Source organism: Nestor notabilis, unplaced genomic scaffold, assembly GCF_000696875.1.
Source record: "Nestor notabilis isolate BGI_N333 unplaced genomic scaffold, ASM69687v1 scaffold9928, whole genome shotgun sequence".
NCBI classification, from domain to species: domain Eukaryota; kingdom Metazoa; phylum Chordata; class Aves; order Psittaciformes; family Psittacidae; genus Nestor; species Nestor notabilis.
Genome location: NW_009939629.1, coordinates 5,427 through 23,212, shown reverse-complemented (window position 1 = coordinate 23,212; position 17,786 = coordinate 5,427). Strand labels below are relative to the sequence as shown.

The 17,786-nt window shown below is 46.7% G+C and overlaps 1 protein-coding gene across 1 annotated transcript in view; it reads right to left on the bottom strand.

Moving 5' to 3' along the window:
- The window catches only part of SLC25A22 (solute carrier family 25 (mitochondrial carrier: glutamate), member 22), a gene marked incomplete at its 5' end in the record, with an annotated part of 25,128 nt that overhangs the window by 4,409 nt on the left and 2,933 nt on the right, over positions 1 to 17,786 (bottom strand). Inside the window, 6 exons of the mRNA XM_010019966.1 lie at positions 1 to 125; positions 1,002 to 1,077; positions 1,929 to 2,083; positions 2,866 to 3,037; positions 4,675 to 4,793; positions 14,791 to 14,881. Coding sequence (XP_010018268.1) covers positions 1 to 125; positions 1,002 to 1,077; positions 1,929 to 2,083; positions 2,866 to 3,037; positions 4,675 to 4,793; positions 14,791 to 14,881 — 738 coding nt within the window. The remainder of the gene's footprint in view (positions 126 to 1,001; positions 1,078 to 1,928; positions 2,084 to 2,865; positions 3,038 to 4,674; positions 4,794 to 14,790; positions 14,882 to 17,786) is intronic.

Genomic DNA, 17,786 nt, shown 5'->3' with positions numbered 1-17,786 from the left:
GCAGGAATTCCGCGATGCCGATGAAGTAGACAACTTGTGCAATGCCGAAAAGAGGAGCAATGACCAGGGCTCGGCAGTATGCCCCTTTCAAGAAGGCCATGGGCCCTTCCTTCTGCCAGATCTTCCTGGAGAGAAATGGCACACACAGGTGAGTGTCCACCCCACCACACCAGGAGAACTTCTGACTATGCCCTGACATTTTTGCCTCCCTCCAGAGACTGAACCCAGGCAAGCACTGTCACCCGGCACTGCCTCCACAGCAGATCACCCACCATCCCCAAGTGCTCTGCAAAAGACTGTGCAGGAACATGCCCCATCCCTGCATCCAGCCAGGAGCAGGAGTGTCTGCCTGGGTCTGGATGTACAGCTAAGAAAACCCCATGCTTGCATCTAAAGGTCCCTGTGTTTAAAAGGGGGGGGCCAGCTCCAACCCTCAACATGGGACACATGCAGATGGCAAGAGACTCTGACAACAGCAGCAACACAGAGAAGCTGTATGGAGCACTTGTGTTTTGAAACTCCCTTCATGTTTTGAAGCAGCCAGACCACAGTTTTGCAAAGGGTCAGAGGAGAGTGCAGCTGGGGACAGCCCATTCAGACAGTGCTCCTGCAGCTGCTGTTCAGAGTGGTCCCAGGAGGAATACAAGACTTAATGCTGTAGGATTGTCAGGCAACAAGGCCTTAGGAGAGACAACTACTTGCCTCCCTTTGCAGAAATAAAATCTCACTGTTAAGACTGTTGGGGTTTGGATAGAAGCACTGAAATATAAATGCTATATTTACCTTGCTCAAAATAGGAAAAGTACATATGAACAGTACATATCTGGTCATGTAACTATCATATATCTATCCATATAGATAGATAAAAACACAGGTTCAGAGGGAACCCAAAACAGAGAAGCTGCTGGTTGAGGGTCTAGAAGCTGCATTGCCTGCCTGGCAGGAGGCAGCGGCAGATGCCATACATCTGATGTAGTGGCCTGCTTCACAAGGAGGCTTACTTGGTGCAGTCCAGGATTCCTGAGTAGGTGTCCTCATTCACACCCCTCTGCAAGGACTGCAGCCGTGTTTTGATCACTGGGGAAAAAGAGGACAGAGACAGGGGTGAGCACTGGGAATGTAGCAGGCTCTTCAGCAGGCAAGTGCCACCCTGAGAGTAATGTCTTTGAAACACAGTCAAAACTAAATCACCAAAACCACAGACCATTTTCATACATTCATCAGCAAAACCAAGGGAAACCAAGTAATTCCTTTACAAACTGATAAAAGAAAAACACAGCTACCAAACCCCCAACTGCCTCCTCTCACTGTGACCAAGATTTCCAAGGCTGAATTAAGCTTTAAACACTTCCAAATTCAGATATCCTTCTGCAAAGTGGGAACTGATTTTCAAATACTCATCTCCTTCTCAAGAAGTATTTAAAATATATGATGCTGCTCTTACATTTCTTCACACCTTGGAGTGCGTGCAATGTTGCAGAGCGAGGACTTACTTTCTGGTGTTTTTCACAGCAGAGAAACCAAGGTGGCATCTTAAGGTAAATTCTGTGGAGCAGGAGAAAAGGCCACAGATCTGACCTGGTTGTCCATGACTCTTATTTGCATACTATCACTCCACATGGAAATGTGCCTTTTCAGGGGCATGTTCACAGCCATTCCTGTGAAGAATGACTGAAATGGAGGACACACTCTTCCTGACTTACCTAGTGAGTACTACAAACCTGTGTAAGCTGTGGCCAAAGGTATAGCTCAGCTGAAGAAACCACCATCTTAGCTGGAGGCAGCTCAGACAGCAGAGGTCCCCATCTGCACCTCCCTGTGTGCTCATGCTGCTAAGAGACTGGTACAATCACCCTGCTCCTCACCTAGTCTGCTTCTGTCTCCTGTGACCTGGCACCAGATCACCAGCACAGCTACTCAGGACTCACCATCACAAGGGTTGACAGCCACCGCAGCTGCACTGCCAGCCACACATCCGGAGAGGAAGGACACGTAGAATGGAGCCTTGACATTGGGGTCTTTCTGTCCCAGCTTGTTCAGGTTTGCAAACATTGGGAAGTAAACAATGGAAAACGGGACATCCCTGTGTTGAGGAGTGAAGAAGGGGAAAAAGAATAAGGATGAGCAAAGTCAGAGTGGGACATCAACAAACTAAGCACCGAAGGAAGGGCTGCAAGCATCATGCATTGGCAGCACAGCCACAAGTGCAATTCAGACAACCCAGCTCTGCAACTGCAATGCAGACAGGAGCCAAAACCCAGCAGGGGCAAAACTGACTGCAAAAAAACCAACAGGCCCATGGGAGGGACACAGCCCTGCTGAGTCGGTGGCCTCCCCCTGATTTTTCAACACTCAAACTGAAGACCATAGCATATTCAGAAGTCAATTGTTTGTCCATTTCTGTTAATACCAAGAGGATTGCATCCTGCCTCATCCCACTGAGCACTGCTTTAGCTCTGCCTTTGTTAAGAGGAGAGTCACTCTGTGAAAGGGTAAAGAGTGTCAGAGCAGACACCGATCCTTACGTCCACATACTCTATGGGCCAGAACCCGTTTTGCACTCTGGAGACTCAGACTGACAGTTCTGCTTTGATAGCTCACAAAGACTTCTCTACCGTATTAAAATATGGGCCATGTGGGAACAAAATAAAACCTTCCACAGAAAGCAGCAGAATTAAATCTTCATGGAACAAAAATGCAGCCTTCCTCACTTCCCTGACCTTCCCTTCTTTAATGTGCAAAACCTGCACATGGAAACCAAAACAAATCAAACCCACACCCCCTTTGCAGGCTCCTCCCCTCGCTGGCTGGTGCTTTAGGTTCAAGACTGGGAACACTGCTGCACTCGAGCCCATGCCATCCTACCTTAGCAGCGTGGCTCCCAGGCCCTTGTAGAGTCCTGCAATGCCTTTGCTCCGCAGCAGCTCCCTTGTTATCTGCGTTGCTGTGGTGCGTGTTTCCACCACTGGCTCTGCCACCCTCGCCGCAGAGGAAGGGGAGAGCTGGGCCTGTGCTGCCATCAGCTTCTTCTGTGCCGCTGGGGAGGAGCAGAGAGAGAAGTGGTCTGCAAGATGCTCAACAGCAGTCTCTTTCTGCCCAGTGCCATGGGATGAGGAGGAAGAGGCAGATCTTACGGTGCCTCAAAGCATGCAGACTGAGGCCAGCCAGGTGTCCTGAGAACTTTTGCTCCCACTCTGCCCATCTCCCTCAGCTTGTCCCAGTGTGGGAGCTAGCTGCTGCCACACAACGCTGTCTGCTGCACTATCCTGCTGACTGGTTTTACCTAAGCAGGAGCAGCCTGTCACACACAACCTCCACAGTGCAGAGAAAAGGAAATGCCATGAGCAGGCAGAGGACAGTACCGGCTTCCAACTATGTCCCCGAGCCCGCAGTAGGACAAACTAAAGATATTCATAAACAAGAGAGGTTCAACAGTTTTGTTCTCTGCTTCCTTCCCTTGAAAGCACTCATTAACCTGGGAGTTCCTCAGCCACATTTATAAGCTCAACCTGGTTTTCCCAGCCTTTTCAAACTGATGCATTTCTGCTCTTTGGCCAGAAGATGGAGAGCACATCAATCTGCAGGCATTCCTCTGGCTGCCACCAGCACACCACAGGTCTCTTGCCACATAGGGAACAGGCTGTTCACAGCAGCAAAAACCTCTTCTGAACCCTGAAACCACAGCTTAATTCCTTCGAACATTTTAAAATAATGCACACAAAGAGGACAAGGTCTGCATTAAAAACAGCGAAGACAGAAAAAAATAAATCTGATGATTCAGTAATGCCACATCAAAGAGATACGAAAGGACAAATTGGCCCATTTTCCAGGAAGGGCCACAAACATGGTATCTGATGGTGTCACACAGGGGCTCCTGGGGAACAAGGCAATACCCAACCCAGCTGACCTCTGGAAAGGCAACAGCAAACAGCCCTTTGCTCCAGAGACCCCCAGTCTCATCTCGGTTCTCACCAGAAATGCCCCACAGTTTCAGCAAAAAGGCTCATACTCCCTCCTGCCTCTGGCTGCCAGCTCCAGCCCACAGCCCAACCCCAAACCTCTTCCAAATCCAGTGCGCTGGGAGAATTTTATTTACTCTTTCAGCTGAGACAGCTGCTGCTTTTGTCAGGAAGAAAAAAAAGTAAAAAAGAGAGTAAGAGGGGAGACAAGTAATTTGGAAAGGACACATCCCTTTGGGAAGCTGTTAGGGAGGTGCTACAAGGAGGCAGAAGAGAGAATAGACATCAGAAAACATGGAGATGGAGGAACTGCCACAGAAAAAGCAGTGGAAGATGCTAATCCCTTCTTGGGTGCACAGTAACTAACAAGTTTCAATCATTTGCATGCTGACCACCCAGTCATCTCTCCTGTCTCTTTCCATCCACCTCAGTATTTACGTTTCACTTGCCAAGGCTATTGTTTTGAGAAAAAAAATAAATCATCACCTTTTATAAGTGTAAGGGCTTCTGCAAAGCCAGATGAGCAAAGGGTGGGGGAAAGTGAGCTGGGAAGAGGAGGAGAAACTTCTGCTACAACCTGAGATACCTTTGACTTCGACAGCAGGTGGAAGGAAAAGGGTTTTCTCCACTCATTCCCTCTCCCTCTGCCTTGACAGCCCAGTCCCAGCCCTTTTCCCAAAGCTGCTCAGCACCCAGGGAAGAGAAGCCCACATACCAATTCGCCCTGCATCCTGCAGCTGGATTTTGAGCATCTCCATGGGAGTGGTGACAATCACCTGGCAGGTACCTGCGCCGCACCCCGCCAGCATCTCCCTCAGCAGTGTCAGCTTCTTCCTGCCCCAAGAAAAGAGAGAAAGAGTCAATTGGAGGAGGAAGCCTGGAGTAGTACTAGGGCAGCTGGGAGCAGGGGCTCGGGCACATCTCTGACCCTGGGGGTTACAGGAGAGGCAGCTCGGGGGACAGAAGAACCTTCTAGGCTTGACAGCTCAGCATAGCCCAGGCTTGGAATCACTGCCCGCATCACCTGGTCTGGAAGAAGAGACCCATTTTTGCCCCATGTCCTGGGTTCAGTCATTTTTTCTCCTTCTTAGTAGCTGGTGCAGTGCTGTGTTTTTGACTTTCAGCCTGGGAACAATGCTGGTAACGCTGATGTTTTTAGTTGTTGCTAAGTAATGTTTACTCTGACCAAGGACTTTCTCAGTCTCATGCTCTGCCGAGAGGAGGGGAAGCTGGGAGGAAGCAGAGGCAGGACACCTGACCCAAACTGGCCAAAGGGGTATTCCATACCACAGCACATCATGCCCAGTATAGAAACTGGGGGGAGTCACCCGGAAGGCCCAGATCGCTGCTCGGGTCGGGCTGGGTATCGGTCGGCAGGTGGTGAGCGGTTGTGTCCTCTCCCCTTGTTATTTCCCTTATCATTATTATTATTGGTGGTAGCAGTAGTGGTTTGTATTATACTTTAGTTACTGGACTGCTCTTATCTCAACCTGTGGGAGTTACATTCCTCCGATTCTCCCCTCCATCCCTCTAGGAGCAGGGGGAGAAAGAAGGGGGGGAGTGAGCGAGCGGCTCCACAGTTCCAAGTTACGGGCTGGGCTTGAACCACGACACCCCAGAAACAGAACATTGAGAAAAATCTACAAGCCCAGCCAGAACAGCCCCAGATGGGAGCGCACAACCCTCTCCCTGCCCAGCAAGAGAACTGCAGCTCTCTTCCAGTGCAGCGTTGCCCTTGGTCAGGACACAGCCTTTAGAAAGGGTATCACTTCAGAGGGCAGCAGAGGACCTGAGAATTAGGGGGAATAAGCAGCTTTCCTTCTGCCAGCTGTGCCTTCTAAACACTGTCAACATCCCCACAAACAAACAAACAAACCACATGGCAAGAAGGGAAAATATTTTGAGTTGCTGCTTGGGAGTTCTTTGACAAAAGCACAATAAATAAACAGCAAAGATGAGACTCAGGGAGGCAGTTACCCTGTGGTTAGGAGCTTCTTTACCTCATCAGCCTTCCCAAACCTGCAAAAGTAGCTTTCGTATTAAACTGGTCCTGCATGAGGGACGAGGGGTGGGATGGACCCCCATCACTGCAGCTTTGCGCATCCTCTATGCTAGAGAGCAGGGATTATCAGCAACATGTTCTTGACTAAAAAAAATGCAGCATTTCATACCTCCCTCCATACCAAAGCCATGGAACAGCCTGGCTAAGACTAAAGAGAGGAATTTAGGATGCAAATGCTCAGAAAGCCTCAATTTTTAGAAACTGATGTGTTTTCACGCTGTTTAAAAAAACAATAAAAATCTCACCCCTCGGCACCAGAAAACACTGACTTAATTAAGGAAGAAAGAAAAAAAAAAAAAAAAAAAAAAAAAAAAAGGAAGTGCCTCTGACCTGCTCTTTTCTAAAAAGAGAGGAAAAAGCAGCATATATAGATCACACAGCCAGAGGGAAACAGCCTCCTCTTTCTGTTTTGAATGCAAGTACTATTTTTACTCCCTCCAGCCCTCCTTCTGCAGCAATACCTCATCTTAACCTACTCAAGGCAAGTCCCACACTATGGCAAAAGCAGTCCCACAATGGTATATTACTTTTGCAAAGGAATAGAGTCAAGTCATCATACTCTCTTACCAGGGGTGTCATATGCATGCAGAGCACAGCTCTGGCACTGTGGGCCAGCAGAGAAGTTTCAATGCCAGCCCTATAGGAAAGGGAGGGGAGATGCGCTGTAATCCTGCTGACCCAACCACGTCATCCAGACCAATTTCTCCACTTCTCATCTTCTCCAGGGAGGATATTGGAGCAGGGGATTAGAGGCACAGAGCCACAACAGAGATTACCAGCAACTAAATATAGAGCTCTTCTGTGATGCTGAAGGGAGAAACATTTCACATTCTCCCCTTTCCAAATCCCCCCCATAGATGAGAAGCTGCAAAGAACAATCCCTCCTGCAGAGTTATCCACAGGGCCCCCGAAGTGCACGCAGCAATCTCTCCTGAAGGGTATGCAAGTACCAGAGTGTGCAAATCCAGAGGTCCTGGAGGTGGCCAGGACCAAAGCAGCTGGCTGCTGGCCCCCTCTACAGCACAGCAGGGCAACCTCCACTTTAGCAAGAGCTCTGGAGCATCCCTGGAGTACATACCTCCTAGCTGTCACCCAGGGCAACTGCTTTGATACACAGTTCATAAGATCAGGAAGATTTGCCCTATGTGTTCATCCATGGATCATTGTGCCAACCAACAAAAGTCAGCCTGCCTTGACTGAACTCCACTGAGCTATGCCAGCATGACCCAGCAAAGGATTTATGTGCATGGGTATATTTTAGAGATGTCAAACAAGCACATCAAAAACATCTAGAATAAGGGCTTTCAGCTTTTGGTTTGCATATCTGGGGAACTGCAGGGAGCCCAAGAAAAAAAAAAATAGCCCAAAGTAAGCTCATCTTTTGTCAGGCATTGCCATACAAGGGTCAAACTCCCTCCGCAAAACATCACCAGGCTGCACATAAAAGGAGTTTGAAAATGGTTCAAATATTTAAGGCACCACAGGTCTTATCCTCAGTAGTTTAAAAACTGGCACATCTCAACTAGCTTCAAAAGCTGCAACAACAGCAAGGATCTCGCCCTACAAATGCAGAAACCATCTTTTACCATAGCAAGAGGGTGTTAAATACAACATACACGTAACAGCCCCAAATTGCACACTGGCAGAAATCAGTTGTTCCACTTTTTAAACTAACATGTAATTAATTCGAGACATATTAACAATGTCAAGGGGGAAGGGTAGAAGATTCACGCTTGATCTAAATAAGAATTTCAAACTACAGCTCAAAAATAATAAAGTCAAAAAGCAAGAACTATAGGCTTACAAGAGGTTTTTCAAGAGCAACATATCAGTCCAAGTTAGGATTTCTGAAAGCATTGGAATATTGATGTCACATGGAACTAAATCAGGATTTTTTTTTTGAGTTTCTGAAAAATGTTGTCTGTGTATGAGTTCACTGTGCTTGAACAGGGACCAAAACCAGCCATTCTAGAAAAAGGATGACAAGATTTCCAAAGACACGAAATCTCGGACCTAAGGAAACATCCACACAAAGCTGTGTGTTTCTATCTGCTACCCAAGAGGCTAGTCCCCAGCTTCCTCACTCACAAAATTACCTCTGCTTCTGGTCTCTTGTGCTGGTTTTGGCTAGGATAGAGTTAATTTTCCCCATAGTAGCTACTATGGGGTGATATTTAGGATTTGTGCTGAAAAAAATGTTGATAATACAGGGAAGTTTCAGTTACTGCTGAGCACTACTTACACAGAGCTAAGGCTTTTCTGCTCCTCACACCCACCCCACCAGCAAGTAGGCTGGGGGTGCACAAGAAGTTGGGAGGTGGCACAGCTGGGACAGCTGACCCCAACTGACCAAAGGGATATGCCAGACTATGTGGTGTCATGATTAGCATAAGAATAGGGAAGGGGGAAATGTCCAGAGTGATGGTGTTTGTCTTCTCAAGTAACCATTACATGTGATGAAGCCCTGCTTTCCTGGCGATGGCTGAATACCTGCCTGCCAATGGGAAGTGCAAATTAATTCCTTGGTTTGCTTTGCTTGTGTGCAGCTCTTGCTTTACCCATTAAAGGTAATTATATCTGTCTTATCTCAACCCACGTGTTGTCTCACTCGATTCTCTCCCCATCTCACTGTGTGGGGGATGTGGGCAAGGGGATGCATCAGGCTTAGCTGCCAGCTGGGTAAAACCACAACATCTGTCAACCCAACAGATTGTAGAAAGCTTCCTGTAAGTTTCAAACCAGAGAGAGTAAGCTGCTTTCAAACAATTTAAATAGTGGGTCTTTGGTATGGATTAGGGGACCAACACACAGGAGATGTCCTTCAAACGAGGGCAACCTGTCAGCAAAAAATGCCTCAGACAAGCAAAACAAAGCACTAATGTAGGACAGATCCACCTCAAAAGTAATGCCACGAGTTCTGGCAGACATTACTCCAGGTATAGTAGAACCTACCTCTGGCTGCTCTGTGTCGCACATTTGGACCGAGTCAAGAGGAAGGTGACCCTGTGACTGCACCCATTAGATCAGGTTTGCTCTGGCAGGAGATCCCAAGTGTTCTGTTCCAATACAAATGTCTGTGGAAGTGAACAATGGACAGGGCAACACATCTGGGGCATGCTGAAAATGGACACAAGCTGTGTTTTGTCCCAAGACATGCGCCTGGAATGGAGACAAGAGCAATGCTTCTCTCATGGGTGTATTCTGTGATCAAACAGCCCATCTCTAGCTCCCTCTACACTAAGAGTTAAAAGTGCATTTACTTTCTGGCTGACCTTTGATGTCTACAACTTCAACCCACTGTAACTCCCTGAGCCTGTGTGCTAAATAAGAGAGCCCCACACCCCTAATAGCTATCCCTGAATAGGCACAGTGAGATTATCAGCTCTTAAGTGGCTCTTTCTCTCGGGGAAGGGCTGGATTCCACCACCTAAAGTCCCCGTGGGGTGGGTGAAGGTTATCTGCATTAAGAAGTGCCCAGACATCCAGTGGGTAATTACCGGAGAGGCTGCCTTGGCCCACAAGGTTCCTGCCCAGAGAAAGACCTAAGCACAGTGTGTGCAAGGTGACACAGTAGCTCAGCACCAGGACTAGCAGCATCCTCCCTCCTTCCTATAGAGGGTCTCACTTTATAGCCTGTCTGAGCTCAAGGATCAACCAGGCTGTGCAGTGGCTACCTAAATACATGCCACAGAAGAGATGGTCTGAGTTTTTTTCAGAGAGCCTGAAAGAAGAGCAGATGAAGGAAGGAGCTCTGGGGAGATGTGTCAGCTGTGAAGGCAATAGAGAACAAGCTCCAGTCTCCCCATCTGCATGGCAAAAGTGCCTTCGTTGTCTCAGGATTACAGTTTGCAATTTCTCATCTCTGCAAAAAAGCTACAACGCAGGGGAAACAATGTAAGAAAATCTGCTGACATCAGCAAAGACACCATTAACACAACCACGCTGGTCTTCCTAGGAACCTGAGCTGCTAAGTCAGCAGATTTCCAGCCTTTACTACAGAATAGCAAACAAAATGAAGGTCAAAACTGAAGAGGACAGGAGATATAATGGTAGAACACACCTTGGAGAAGAGCAGCAGGAAACTCATCCAGGGACACTTGAGAGTTTTTATGAGGAAGGAATTGCTTTTATAAGAAGCCATGACACTTTTTTCCACAGCCAAGGCAGAGTACTTAACCAAGAACCTGAAAAATGACCACAAAACCTGGAACACATGCCAAACACAACAACTGTCTGGCACCCGCACTTTGGAAATAATCATGAAATCTTGTAGGACACTTTAAAGAGATTGGGTTTTATTAAGTGTTTAACACCCAAATTCAAATGAGGACATAGAAAGTAGCCAATACTTACATCTATCAAAGAGGCCTCACACACTGAGCACCCAAAAATCAAGAAATGCATGCCGGTGTACTACTGATTTAAACCGCTTTGTTGGCTTTATACCCAAGTGCTTCATCTAGGCCTAGTGACTCCCTATGAAAATCCAGTCCCCTAGCCTGTGAGCATTCTTCCTGCAGCAAAAGGAGAAGAAAGGCATTGTATGGGTAGGAGTGTCCCTCCAAGCTGGTCCAAGGGAGGACAGAGCTGCAGGAATACACATCTCCAGACTGAGAGGGATTGGTGCACCAAAAGGGCACGAAGTCCCATGTGAGGTCCTACTGCCCCACTACTCTACCTCTAGCAGCATCTGAGAGCATAGCCATGGAAAAGGGAGTCTAGCACAAACCTGCTGTGATACATCCCCAAAATACTTTTCCAGCAATTTGCAGCCAGGAGCTTCCTACGCCACAGATGTTGTTTTCAGTCTGGCCTTTCGAAAACACACTTTATGCTACTTTTTTTTCCCCCTAACAGTTTAAAAGCAAGTTCATTTCAACTCTAAGTTTTAAAAAGGATTAAAAAAATGCACACTACAAGTTGTTGTGTAACTTGAGGCTATTTTCGGTTATGCTGGATTTGCCACACTCTCTGTAGTCCTCCTTCCACTTGCACATGGAAGACATGCTCAGCATATTTTAATTAGCAAATACTGATAGAACATACACATTTTATCAGACAAGGATCTCCAATGCATGCAACACATTTCAAGGAAGACAAGTGCTAGAAGCTTAGCATCAAAGGCATTCAATGTCAGAAGGTCTAGAAGACTTCTGCAGCTCTGAGTCAGAAAAGCACCAGAGCATCCTTTGGGATGCTGGCCTAAGAGCACAGCATACTGTGAATGTATAGCAGGTAGTCTGGCTTGTGCAAATAGCACTTTGGTGGAGCTATTTGTGGAGCTACCAAAATCTTGGTAACTCAGCATGAAAAAAAAGCCCCCAGCCTTACATTGACTTAACTCCGTCAGCTGCACTTTGCACCATATAACACCTTCACTGTTGCAATTACACATCCAGAAATTAAACCACATTGACACGCCAGGCAGCTTGAACCTTCACCTTTCTAAGCCTGCACTCTTTTGTTATTCATACCTAGGCTTTGACTGGAGTTGTGAAATAGGTGGTCCAGCCTTGTGATGTGCTAGCAGTTATGTACCCAGTTTTGCCCTGTGTAGGAGAGGAGTCTGGATTCCAGCACTGCTAATTCTGCCCTGTCTTACAAAGACAACTGGGGAGGAGGGGACAGAAGCATCTCAAGGGAGAAACTGGCAGACTGCAAACAGCTTGGAAAGAGGGCAAGAGCAAGGCAAACCCTCAGGGGGGATACAGCTTCATGAGTCAATTAAATGGCCCCTCGCCATCACTTCTATTTGTCACATGCAACAATAGGAGATGTTGTGAACTGCCAAAGGCAGCATGCAATGACTGCAGCATGGCCAGGCACAACCCTTCCAGCAGGTTGCATTCGCCATCTCCAGGCCTGGGATTTCCCTAGCATGGAGAAAAAGGATCCAACAATAAGCAGCTGCCCTTTGGTTTCTAAGGGCGCCTATCCTCACTGGTAATGTCACGGCCTTTTCCATCAGCCCCTGTTCTCAATGTACTAAGCAAGGTCACAGTATGCACCAAACCTTCTACCTAGATCAAAGGTTCATAGCCTATACCAGCCACAGCCAGCCTGCAAGGCATTTTCTTTCTCATCACATCTTGGAATGACATTTCTACTTAGAAACACCTCAAACCATCTATCACAGCAGTACCAGAGAGAGGCTCTGCCTCTCTGTCCAGCTCATGCTGTCTATTCTCATGAGCAGAGCTGACAAGATTTCATTCATCTAAGCCCCTCATAGTAGATGAATAAGATGAGTGACTCTAACTCCATATGCTGAATAGCTTTTGTCACCTAACTGTGGCACAACCTTTCTTTTCTCTAAAGGATTAAAGAATGCTTAGTGTCAAGACACAAAGGCTCCCGACTACCTGAGTGGTATCATGTTCCTGCTCCAGGCCACTGCAGTGCCAGTCCCACCAGTGCATATGTTTTAGGAGAACTGGGTGTCTTAGCCTTGCCAAAATTCTCTCTCCCCTTCATTCTGAATCGAGCGTAGCACATCACCCACATCACGTGTGGATCAGCCAGGAATTCAGAAGTCAAACTGGAAGATACCTGGGTGAAGACCTCAGCTGCTTGAGGCAACAGCTGCATCCCACTTACCCAAACACTTGCTCAAAGCCTGCCTCCGCACTGAGAGGCAGACACACACATTTGCCCCATGAGGAAGTCCTGACATCTCATGGTGCAGGACACGTCACGTTCTAATGGCTGAAACATCACAGAAGTGATTGTTCTCACAGAACACCAAATACATTGCCATGCTGGTCTGATCTCTTTCATGGGCCACTCTCTCAGTGGTGGTACAAGGAGAGGCAGCTTGGCACCCTTTTGTCTTCCCTGTACCATCTACTAAGCTCTCAAGTTACAGGTGGTAGCGAGGACCTATCTGTGCTCCTGTTTACTGCAGTATGCCAAGGCCTACCATGTTGTCTGCTGCAGGGATCATATCCACCACTTGGAAGGAGTGAGAAGCAATGAGGACATTGTTACCTCTCACTGTCTGAGCAGAGCACAGAAAAGAGATTATTTGAAGAGCCAGAAAAATCACAAGCAGCTGCAAGCTGATGAGTCACACAGACATATGGTAGCTGCTACTTTAAAAGACTGCAGAATAAAAAAATTAGGTACATGAAAAAACTAGATCCCCAACCTGTGTCAGTCCACAGTCTCCACTGAAGTTGTTCAGCCACCGATCTCCAGCAGCCGAGACTGATGTGGTACGTTATGGGAAGCTGTTAAACCAAGTAATTGTGGCAGAGCTTAGCATTTTCAGCGAGTCAGGATCGTATCCCAAGCAGGCTGTTTTCTAACTACTGTCACTGAGGACTGGAGACAGTGGCCTTCACCAGCTGCCTCTGTCTGAAGGGAGACACAAGCGTTCTCCAAATTGCAAAGAAAATGCCTTGGTGAAAACAGCACTAAATATTCAGGGTCCGGCTCCTCTCAACTCCTCAGCTAGCATCTTTTACTCTGTTCTGGTTTAAACCCAGTCAACAACTAAGTACCACACAGCCACTTGCTCACCTACCAGTGGGATAGGGAGGAGAATCAAAAAGCAGCAAAAACCCACAGGTTGAGGTAAGAACAATTCAATAATTGAAATAATGTGAAACATAGTAAGAACAGAAATAATAACACTAAGTAACAATAATGATAGGAAAAAAAGAGGAAGAGGAATAAAACTCAGAAAACTTCACCCCTGGCAGTGTTCAAGGCCAGGTTGGATGGAGTCTTGGGTGAAATGGTTTAGTTTGAGATGTCCCCGCCCATGGCAGGGGGTTGGAACTAGATGATCTTAAGGTCCTTTCCAACCCTATTCTAGGATTCTATGAAACACAAGTGACACACAATACAAATAACTGATGTCCAGCCAATCCACCAAGCAGTGATCAGTCCCTCCTGTCTAACACCCCCCAGTTTATATACTGGGCTGGACGTGCTGTAGTATGGAATACCTCTTCGGCCAGTTTGGGTCAGGTGTCCTGCCTCTGCTTCCTCCCAGCTTCCCATGGCCCTCATCACTGGTAGAGCATGAGACTGAACAGTCCTTGATTTAGGGTAGGCAAAAACTAAAACATCAGTTGTCGACATTATTCTCACACTAAATACAAACACAGCACTGTACAAGCTACTAGGTAGACAATTTACTCTATACCAGATGACACCAGGATATACTCACATTTTCACATTTAATTCATATGAACTAACCCCCACTTGCAAGCTAAGCAGATAATTTTATTCCTTCAGCATTTGCTGAAGGTCAGCTGCTGGGCAACACTGCAAGTGCCCTTTGTCAATTCAGATTCACTACCTCTCTAAAATTATTTTCAAGCTACAAAAGGACAAGAGGGTCACTAAGTTTGGGGGCTACAGAACTTGACTTGCCATCTGTTCAAGCCAGAAAGAGCATAACAGCATCCAATAGGATGCTGAAAATAAGGGTCCTCCCAGCAGCTGCTTGAGCGGTGATTAGTGCCAGTGGGTTCCTCCCAAATATGTTGCCTACAAATTCTGGACCTGCTAGCCTTGGCTTAGATCTGAGACTATTTTTAGAAGCTTGAATAAAAAGCAGTCGTCCAGTGGAGTGCTTTTCACGTCCCATTTTAGACATTACATCCTTAGCCCAAATGACATTACATCCCTAGCACCAGCTGAGCTGTTCAAGGTCCACTCGTATTTCAGTCATCACAACACCCCATATGACCTTTGCCCTGAAGCCTCACCAGACTTATCTTTAAAGTTGAACATGAAAGGTCTGCACCCCCTACTCACCCGTCCTTGGAGAGATGGTGCCGGAAGAAGTCATTGGCTGCCAGTTTGATGGCCTTTTCTGGTGTCACGAGAGTCAGGTTCACTGCAGCCCCTGGACAAGGAAAAGAGGGAAAGGCCATTGAAGAACAAGAATAAAGGAACCATTAAGTAGATCTTTCAAGAATATGTTGTAACTCCTGCTCAAAACCAAGGACTTAGGAAGAAGAGCTCCCAAAGCACCGAAGGGGTTAGGAAGCATGAAACACCACTGGAAATTAATAGCGTTTCTGCCTCCCAACACCTTGGGTTTTTGAAAACATCCTCTAATGTGTTTCTACTCCATTTGCAATGCTTTTTGCAATTTCTTTAGCTTCACTACTATCTCCCCACCATGCATACATGCATCCTCTTCTCTCATCCAAGGATGCATTCCTAAGGATCCAGAAGGATGCAGATCAGACCTTCAAGAAAGGAGTATAAGTTGGTTTAATAACCATTCCCAACTCCCTCACAAACATTTCGCGGCTGAGAAGTGGAAGTTCCCCGCCTCATGTTCTTGCTAGTGCTCCTGCTCCACTACCACCAAAAGCAGAGCAACTTGCTTACCGGGCAGCCAAGGAAAGGCAGAGCCATCGGAAGTCCTGGAGGCTGGTTAAAGTCAACTGGCTCATCTGCACAGAAGTCAGCCAGCTCTAGACCAACCCTTGCAGTTAAGTGGCTTCCCTTGTATATCACCACTGGGTGTCACCCTCAGAACAGCCACTGCTGAAAAGTGGCTTTTTGTCCACCACAAACTGCAGGGTGCAGAAATTCCCCTCTGAGCACCATGTAAAGGCTTGCTGTGGGACCTGGAACGTAGACAAGCCTTGGCTCCACCACCAGCTCCCTCTGGAATGCTACTTTGTCAGGAGCAACAAACAGCAAATTCCTGTATTGTGCCTGCCACAGCGGAAGGTCCAGGTGGCCTGGCCGGCTGCTGTGGGCCACGGACACCAGTATTAGTGCAACACAGTGGCTGGGAGGCAGCTTGAAAGCTGCCCACAGGAACAGGTGGTGAGGAGAGGGCCAGTCCCTTCTGAACATACTAGGTTTTGCACCACTATGTTAGTACTCTAGAATATTCTCCTTCCTTTAGATCTTATAGCTCAAAAGTTCCTCCAGTGGATGAGTGCAAGCTCTCTTTGCCTGCACTGAAGCATTCTGAGCTACAATGCCTCTGAAGGAGCTTCACTGGAGACTTCCTAATGGCCTGTGAACACCTTTGCAAGGACAAACAGAAATGCTAGCGCATACCTTTTGCTATTATGCTTGTGGTAGAGATTTAAACAACTTGTCCCAAACCTCCATTTTCCAAGAAGAAGCAGAGAAGCCTGCACTCCCACTAGGCTCTGAACACTTGGGATTAATTTTCAGAAGCTTTGAACCTGAGTTGACAGCAGCTATAAGGGCTCAACACACCTAAAGAAAGGCAACACAATTCTCTGTTCCCCAGGATGGACTCTTCTCCCTCCAAAAAATATTAAAGAACTCCTAAATTAGACATGGAAATACATAGGTTTTGGGAGAACTTTCCTCAGATTAGGTAGCAAAGTTGCAGCTGGGACTTCTGGGACCAGTACAACTGGGACCAAGACATGGGAAACCTTGGCTCCACATCCTCTGCTCAAAGGACACATGTCTAACATGTGGGAAACTGCACAAGAAAACAGCTTTGCAGTGCAGGGCTGGGCAGCCCAATACATTTCCGCCTCTTCCAACTGCCATGTTCAGATTTCACAGAAAACAGAGCAACCCTGCCTTACAGCAAACCAAACCAATGCATTCATTCCACACTGGCCATGACATCCAACAAATGCCATCATCATCTTCTACAGGAGACAAATTACCTACCCAGGGAACAGGGTAGCCCTCTCATACTCTCGAGTTTTTGCAGACTTCAAAGTGTACCAGCGATTGCGCTGCTTCACTTTGATGTGCTTCCTACACACCACATGCCCCTGCCAAGGGTCTTGCATGTGATGAGAAGTCACACAGACACGACCCTCATGCTCTATCTCCACTTTTAATGTCAATCACATCAGGATCTACAAAGCAAATCCGTGCAGCCTGATTTTTGCATGGAAGTGGCTACCCATGAAGTGTTCCCTGGAAATGCAGTTGAAGCCAACTTCAGCCCCACTCCTAATGGCTAGAAAGTAAGACACCTGTATATTACTGTCATGCAGCATGAGTAACAATTTCCTTGGCAAAACAAGGAGAAAAAGAGAAAATAAATCTGCTAATCTAACACCAGTGCAAAGGGTTCACTGAAAGAAAGAAAACAAACTTCAAAACATCAAGCAAGAAAGGTAAGCAAGAAGTACGTTTCCATGTGCTGACCTCCTCCAGGAGCTAGAGGCTTTCACAGCAATTCCTCCTTCAATTGCAAAAAAGGTAGAGGGTAATAACACACAATATACAGAGGAAAGTTAATGAACCTAGGTTTTCTCCTACATCTTTGATATTTTCAGTAAGCTGCTTAGCAGAGAATGGATAATCCCTGTCCTCAATAATCCATAACAGCTTCAATTCACTGGAGGAGGAGAAATTAGATACTTCAGCTGCTGGCTATATACTTTCCATGGCATTTTCTACCTTTTTTATAAATCTCCTAGCTCTTCAATTGTCACTATTCCAATGACTGTTTCCCTAACTAAAGCTAACCTTGGCCTATAGGCAACACTACAGGTACCAGAAGCAATGACACACAAACAGAATGCAAAAGTAAATTACAATCATTAAAAACCAGAAAATATTTTACAAAGAAGTACATAAGCACTACAAAGAATAAAATAAGATACAGCCAAAACCAGCTGTTTGCCAACTGAACTTGTAAGTGCCCTCTTCTCACCAAGCCTTGGTGAGAAGCCTTATTAACACACATTTCTCATAAAAGGCATATATACCACCAACAACCTGCCTAACAGGGGGACTGATTCATGCCCAGCATGGCACTGGCGCAATACGGAAGGTGTTAT